This window comes from Phyllopteryx taeniolatus, chromosome 20 (genome assembly GCF_024500385.1).
Source record: "Phyllopteryx taeniolatus isolate TA_2022b chromosome 20, UOR_Ptae_1.2, whole genome shotgun sequence".
NCBI classification, from domain to species: Eukaryota; Metazoa; Chordata; class Actinopteri; order Syngnathiformes; family Syngnathidae; genus Phyllopteryx; species Phyllopteryx taeniolatus.
In genome coordinates this window covers 9748118-9756235 of record NC_084521.1, presented here as the reverse complement: position 1 = coordinate 9756235, position 8118 = coordinate 9748118, and the positions used below count along the sequence as shown (strand labels likewise).

General features: G+C 37.8%; 1 protein-coding gene across 1 annotated transcript; it reads right to left on the bottom strand.

Moving 5' to 3' along the window:
- Positions 1–953: 953 nt before the first annotated feature.
- LOC133470495 (agouti-related protein-like) lies at positions 954–7256 on the bottom strand. The gene is made up of 3 exons (XM_061758948.1): positions 6997–7256; positions 2367–2440; positions 954–1808 (listed from the first exon to the last, which is right to left on the bottom strand). Exons 1-3 carry the CDS (start codon positions 7115–7117, stop codon positions 1608–1610), a joined length of 396 nt encoding a protein of 131 aa, XP_061614932.1. The 5' UTR covers positions 7118–7256; the 3' UTR covers positions 954–1607.
- Positions 7257–8118: the final 862 nt, after the last annotated feature.

Below are 8118 nucleotides of genomic sequence, written 5' to 3'. Positions count from 1 at the left end.
AATCCAACATTTTCAAGGAGGTCCGTCTTGGTGCTTTCGTTTTATGAAACGGTGCCATCTATCCATCTATCGCCGAGCGAGTTACACCACCATATGTGAATGGATTGAGGATTGAGGATTGATCAAAAAGTAACGTGAGCACATTGTTAAATACTTCAATGAAGTACAACCGAACTCAGTTTTGCTCCCGCTGCCTTTTTAAAAACATACGCTAGCATACATGCGCCCAATAATACGGTGCGCCTTATGTATGCGTTAAATACAGAAATAGACCGCGTAACTGAGCCTTATGGTCGTGAAAATGCAGTACTTTGTTTGAAAATTACTCATTTCTTTGTTCATCTGTTTTTGCCAGAGCCGTATAGCGACAGGCAGAACAATTAAATGGTCATGGAATGCATTATGACTTCCTGCGAGTATCTAATTTGTGTTCAATTAAACACATACACACATATCACATTAAGTCGCTTTGTGATTAAATTGAGAGATGTTTCCGTGTTCATACTTTTTGTGCCATTTTTGTTTGGTAGTGTGTGTGGTGGGAACCATTGTGATAAATCAACTAATTTCCTGCCAGTACAAATCTGAACTTCAATCTTGTCACAGTTCATTATGGGCCACATTCTCCCAATTCACCCAAGTCCCTTTTAAGCGCCTGGACTTGTGCACTTTTCTTGTACGCCTATTCTCCCATCCAGACTTCTGACACGTCCACCGCACGTAAGCTGTGAATGAACGCATACATTTTGCCAAGATTTGTGAATGTAATTGAAATCTGTGAAAAATGCCTTATGTAGCAGGTAGTGTGTGCAGACTGCTCAGTCTGCGCTGAAACATTGAGGAAGAGTATGTTTTTTTTTTTCATTCTGTATGAAATAAAACATACAGTCATCCTCTGGTTTTGCATACCAGATAATGCCATCTCACTGAACAAGTAAATAATGCAAATCATAGTGAATATACAGTATGTTGATATATTTCATGAACAAAAATAGTGCTACAATACAATACCTTGTGTATATACACATATATTTTACATGAGCAAAAACTGCACTGATAGCGTATTGTGTTCCAACACAACGTGATAATACATTCAAGACTGAAGGACATGAGCTGAAATTCCCATAAATCTGGTAGGAAACAATAAAATTCCACAAAAATAAAAGAAAACTATGGTAACAGACTGATAGCTACATTAACATGATAACATAATATTAGCTGTGCTTCCTGGGAATTGGAGTCCACTCCAATGTTCCATTTGAAAATTAAATTTTCTAGTGCCCCTGTCAGTCAAGGGTCCTTAGAGTCGTCAGCACTTTTCTCCCCTTTACGGCGCTCCTGCATACAATATCACAAAATGATGAAAATGTAAACAAAAGTACAACAAATACTGATAACAGTTTAATAGTATTTTTGTTCTAATTAATCCCCACAGTTAATGAAACCATAGAATGATGTGCAAGCATTTGCTTTAAAAAAAAGGTTATATAAAGTCCTTCAACGTGACTTTGAATGATGTAATGTCTGCATTAACACAACAGTGACATATCTAACCAACTCAATGTAGCGTTTGCATGTCCTATTGCATATTTTGGTAGTTGTTTTTTTTATGTATTTTTATTGCATTTCATATTTATCCTTCTACAGAAGCAGATGGCTTTGAAGAAGTGGCAGTGGCATGTGGAACACGGCTCACAACAGCCTTGATTTGGCAAACAGCTTTGTCCCAGTTGGGAACATGTGGCAGAAGCAGGTTTTGGTGCATTGGTCGACGAGGCCTCTGGAAGAATGGGCAACACTTTAGGCCTCTGAGGGATCAACAGAAAAGGAAAACAACCATTGTAATGTAGGCAAAAAAAAATTATCTTTTATATAGCACACATACAGTATATAACTATGTACAGATGACAAACTCAAGGTCTGTGGGCCATATCTGGCCGCCCACATCATTTTAATGGCTCGCTACAGCAAATCACGTGTAGTGGTTCTTGCAAAAATCTGTATAAAAATTACTAGTAGTCTTCCTTTTTTTTAACATAACAACAACACACTTCTTAAAATAAAACAAACAAATAAGTAAATAAATAGAACGTTTATACATTTATAAGGTCTCACAGTCCAGCCCTCTGAGGGAAACTATATCGACAATGTGGCCAGCCCCCCAAAAAAGTAAGTGTAAGTTTCTATACAAGGTGTTCATCTTGTCATCAAATTGTGAGTATACTTTTGATTATATTTAATTAATTGAAATTCCACTATTTCCTTGGGGAAGATATTTCAAAACATGAACAAACTGAAGCTCAACCAGCATCTCGGAACAGATAACAACAACACAAATAATAATAATACAGTACATTCAAACTTGCCATCATCAGAAGCTTATGCTGTTCATACTGCCCTCTTCTTGCAAACAGTGTCCTATGTTTGTTTGGAAAAAAGCCTATGGAGAGAAAAACATGGTACATTTTTCCAATGCTTGCAAATATCTACAGTTTTAATACAGTTTAATCAAAAGGCAACTTTTACATTTCCCAACCGTTATTGAGCCAAGCCGCATGTTTTCCATGAGAAGAAAAACTCTCACAGAACACCACCGAACAGGAATGTCACAAAATGTGGAAATACAGGTTAATTATGCACCTTCTGCTATCTATTGTAAGATAATTTTATTGTCACTATAAGTTGCTGGCCCAGATAGATGGAAAAAAAAAATCACACCAAATTAAGTGAAATTTGCAAATTTTCTGTGGCAAACCTGATGATCTCTCATGACATGATGTGTCACGGTAGACTGGTTTAGGAATCACTGACTTAAAAAGACAACCATCTTTATTTTAGAATAAAGAAATTCAACAACACTTTCTGCTGTTTGGTCTAAAGAGAGAAATGAATTGAAAACTTGTTTTGTGTTTGCATCGCTAACTCATGTCTAAATAGTGTCCATTTCCAATTTTGGAAAGGAGATGAGATAAATTAAATATGGCAAAATTGTGGTTGGCATGTCTGCCTCACAATCAGGAAATCTGGGTTTGACTCTCTTTTGAAAGAACTGAGTGGCATTTGCATGTTCTCCCTGTGCTTGCTTGTATTTTCTCCGGGTACTCTGATTTTCTCCCATATCCTGAAAAACATGCTTCTTCAAAGAGATGGTTAGCTCCCACATCTTAAAAACATGCTTCGACTCAATAAATTGTCCACAGTTGTGAACGTGGGTGTGAATGGTTGTTTGTCCATACACTAATCCCTTGGAAATTGTCGGTTCACAATTCTCTGATTCACCTATTTTTTTTTTTCCTGTGGAACCTATTCTCAGCTATTCTGCCAAGTTTACATTTCCATGCTCTTTCTGAAATGCCCTAAGATGCCGCCAAAGCCCTGCCTAATTAGAAGCATAGACCAGTGGTGATAGTGACAGTGTTACAAGCTTTGTATATCAGAGAGTTTAGCCTGGGTTGTTAATGGAAGTTACAATAAGTCTTTGCCACATGTATATGTGCACTATAAGTGCATGTTTTTAAAATCAGATTTTCTGTAAGCCATTTATTTTAATGTTGTGAGACGAGGTTGAACTGATATTAAAGTGTTTTGGGCTCATAGTTTGGGTATATTTACACTTTAATAAATTTTTTGGGGGGTGTCAATTATTCACGGTTTCTAGCTAGCTGCGGCAGGGCTTGGTCCCTATCCTCCGTGAATATCAGGGGATTACTGTATATGCCCTGTGATTGAGTGGCGACCGGTCCATGGTTTACCCAACCTCACTCAAAGTCAGCTGGGATAGGTTCCACTTCCCACGACCCTAATGAGCACAAGCACATTAGACAATGGGTTGTACAAAGACCAAATGAGTGGTGTCAACATTTACAAAATCAGAGGATTAAGCAAGCTCAGCAGCTGCTTTGGGCCCCCTGGCCACCAAGGTTCCCGCAAAAAACATGAGGATTTATGTTATTTTTCTCAAGAGTTTCTCATAACTGTGACTCAAAGTGATGTACTATTGTGAAAATATAGTTAATATGCTGCCATATTACCGGTAGAATCTCCTTTCCAGTGGAAAAGTGCTTTGTAAGGCTGTCAATCTGTGTTATTAGTCTCTTGTGGTGTACTTTATTTTCAATCACTTCCTTTTGTGTTCCCTAGAGGGTCTAAGTAGGAATCCAAATTTCTAAGCACTCACTATCCTGTATGTGTGCGCGCGCGTGTGTGTGTGTGTGTGTGTGTGTTTGTGCCAGATGAGGATGAGGTTGTTAATTTTAACAACCATGTCAGTCAAAACAAGAGCAACCAGGTGGGGCAGACTTCCACCAGTGTAAAACTGTTAACAGTTTACTTTAGGGATTTAGGTCGGGAGGCCCAAAGGTTTTTTTTTTTTTTTTTTTTTCTCACAAGGTCAAAAACCACTGGCGGCTCCTCCTTGTGTGCTCGCCTCTACAAAGTTGTGCACATCATCTTGTGCCCGTTTTCCCTCACAGAACTAAAACCTTCACATTGATATTATCTACAAGGAAATATGTTTATTGTCTGTCTCTATAGCTGCCCCTAAAAACATAACCTGTCAAAATTGATGTATCGAATTCATTAATGTTGCTATGGTTCAGCCTTGAAATGGACTGACGGGCCTTTCAACCTAAATCAGATGGGACAAAGTATAGCAATTAATTTACTAATTGTTAATTGTTGAATGGATTTCCTGCAGTAAAGTACTGCATAAACCCAAACCAGGTCATTGAATCTTTCATGTATGATCAGATGTTAGAAGAGCTCTCTCTTATAATGACAATCTGCATGCGTGTCAAAAAAAAAAAAAAAAAAAAATCCTATAGAGAGGGTTCTTATATAATTACCTGGTTGCAATTGAGCTGTTGTGGAAAAACAGATGCATGATTGATGTTTTCCGATAAGGGGTGACTCGTAACTGCTAACCTTTTAAAATTAACATCCATCAATCCATTTTCTGATACCGCTATCTTTATTAGGGTCACAGGTGTGCTGGTCACAGGTGTGCCATCCCATTTGACTTCGGGGGAGAGGCATCATACACTCTGGACTGGTCACCTGCACCTACCCATCGGCACTCACATTCACACCTATGGGCAATTTAGTCTTAAATTCATCTTACATGCATGCTTTTGGAATGTGGGAAGAAACCAGAGTACACTGAGAAAACCAGCGCAAGCATGGGGAGAACATACTGTACAAATGCCAGAGAGGTCTGAGCCCAGATTCAAACCCCAGGGACGAACGTGCTTACCACTACTGCACCGTGCTCCCTTTAAGTTAACAGTTAAACAAATATGTTGACTTGGCTGTGTACAGCATTTTCGATAAATAAATCGTCTTTGTAGGAAACGTTAACAAACAAACAAATAAAAAATCTTCATTTAAACCCGGAACAGGTGTACAGCACTGCTTGAAATCCTCAGAGAAAAGATTCAGTAAAATATTTATTGCAAAGGGCTGAGTTAACCTGCATTAGTTTTATGACAGTGAACCCAATAAAATTGTTGCGTGAAGCCAAATCGAGCCAAGTTTGCAGCTAAATGATAAGGGTGGTTATCAGTACAATCATTCACTAGCTGGCTCCTTATAAAAAACGTAGTACATAAGTGTGTATAGTCACAATTCACCTTTGTACACACATATCAATGCACAAGTTAGGTTTTACCAATAAAATGTCAGGAAAACATAATATTTTGACCTTGGGAAGATAATATAAAAATCTGCTATATACAGTACAGCCTACATGAAGCCTATAGATTGACAATGATTCTTTGCCGCGTCAGGTAAAGATTTTTACACACACCTGCCAATAATTACATTTTCATTGACCTGCACGCATGCGTTTAAAATACCTTCTGTCATCAGTCATTGCTGGAGCAGAACTGTTCTGGCATTAAAATACAAACAGAGCCACCGTTCTGCGTGACCAAGGAGCTGAACAGGACTGGTTAAAATAAAAAATGAAAATATGTTGCTAGAGCAAAATCATCAAATCTGTCCTACAGTGATCAAATAAAAATTAGATTCTCATGATATAGGTTTATATATTGCAGGTACGGTACTGTACTTATGTAACGGTAAATGCCATTTATTATAATATAGTATCATCAAGTTGGTGTGTCATGCATTACAAAAGTTTTAAACTACCAGATATTATTAAGGGGGCAGTTTGCAGTAGAGCTGCACTGCATCACCTAAGTAGTCCAGTATTTGGACTCTCTTATGGAGTCAGTTACTAAATATGAACGCTCAGATAAAAAAATGAAAAGAAAAAAAACATTTTATTAATTCAACCATTTAACTGAACTGTGCACATATTTTTACCTTTTAACTAGTTTTGGATCGATAAACTTTTAATACTTTCAACTTTATATTATTAAAAAACTGATTTTAGGTGCTAATCTGAAAGATTTTATACAGGGCTGCAATATCCTAAATATTAGTCTCAGCTCTTAGTATGATGCAGTGCAGTTGTGAACCATTACAAACCACAACCACAATCAAAAACATATTGGTAAATTGATTTCTATATTCATTTGATGTCATCCTGATGGATGTCAGCTTGTTTTTGGTCGTGGCTACTTTAGGTTTGGGTGGGGAAACTTTCCTATCAAACACCATTATTTATTTCTTTTTTTTATGTATTATTATTATTATTATTTTGTTTTTAAAAAGGACTTCAAGGGCCATATTAAGGTGTTGAGAAATATCTTTTATATTATGAGAAATTGTGGGTTAGATGGTTTTGGGGCTTTTTGTAACAGATCCTCTGTGGTTTTATTTGGTTTTAGAATTAGAAGCATGGTGGGCCAAATCAAATGCTTTTGCAGGCCAAGTTTGCCTCAAGAGCTATAGGTTCCCCACCTCTGTTCGGGACAATCTCATGTTTAATTCTTTGCTACACTAGTTTACTTGTATTACTAACACTAAACTATATCAATAGTGCATGGGGTAAAAAACAAAACAAAAAATATCTGGCTTGTGGGGCTGTCTCACCTGCCCTCCTGGAGTTCTTTGTCAAATCGCTGCTGTCACTTTGGAGATCATTGCTGGTGAGAAGTCCTCCGCTCACAAAGGCCAGAAAAAGAACAAATAAACACAACAGTGACAGCTTCATCCTGACTGCAACCAGCTTCCTTCCTTCTGTTGTCACAAGTTATCACTTTAGAGGATAAAAAAACCAAACAGTGCTTGACCTGCTTACTAGAGGATCAGACTTGCTTTGTCTGTGTGTCTCTCTGCATTCTGCAACTTATTTGAGAAGCAGGCAAACACATGCACAAAACCCGCCCCTCTTTTTCTTCACGCCTTTCAGCCCTGTAAGTATCATTGACCTATACGGTCTTACTTTTGTGGACCTTCCAGCAAGTTCAACTTTTAACTTTACGCACGTGGACAAAGCTGTTGGTGCCTCTCTTATAATGAAAGAAAAAAACAACAATGTTCACTGAAATAACTAGAATTTGACAAAAGTAATATAAGTAAAAAGCGCTGAAAAAACAAAAATTATGGTAACTCTAGTAAAGTTGTTTAAATAGGTATGTTCTCTAATTACCATCACAGGTGTCTTCACACTTGTAATAAGTACGTCTGTCTAATTAAACGGTGACAAGTTGTCACTGTGCTGTTTGGTGACATGATGTGTAGCAAGCTAAACATGGACCACAGAAAGGTGGGAGTTTTCTAAAGAAATCCAAAAACAAAATTCCAGACATGCATGTTAAAGATGAAGGCTTTAAGAGCATCTCCAAACTGCTTTATGTTCCTGTGACTACAGTGGCACATGCAGTTGAAACCAAATCATTACAGACAGCAAATAGACTTTTTTTTTTTTTTTCCACTGTCTGACATTAAATCAAGCTAAACCTTTCTTGTTTTCGGTCAATTAGGATTAACACAATTATTTCTATTTGCTAAATGTACCACAGTAGTTGGCAGGAATGTTGTCCTATTCCTCGTGACAGAACTGGTGTGACTCTTGCGGCCCACCGACAACAACGGACTCCTACCCTCCCAGACCGGTCCTCGGTGGAACCCTGCCAATCCCGGATTTAGTTTTCGCAGATCCTTTGTTCGCTTCCAAGCTGCAATAAACCTTTATTCAGAAACTCACCTCCC

What these genes read in the sequence shown, in the direction of transcription:
- LOC133470495 (XM_061758948.1), bottom strand. Translation starts at nt 7,117, where the DNA reads ATGAAGCTGTCACTGTTGTGTTTATTTGTTCTTTTTCTGGCCTTTGTG. An exon ending in AAAGAACTCCAGGAGGGCAG is followed by an intron (nt 2,441 to 6,996) that starts GTGAGACAGCCC and finishes TTCTCTCCATAG; the next exon opens with GCTTTTTTCCAAACAAACAT. An exon ending in AGCATAAGCTTCTGATGATG is followed by an intron (nt 1,809 to 2,366) that starts GCAAGTTTGAAT and finishes TTGATCCCTCAG; the next exon opens with AGGCCTAAAGTGTTGCCCAT.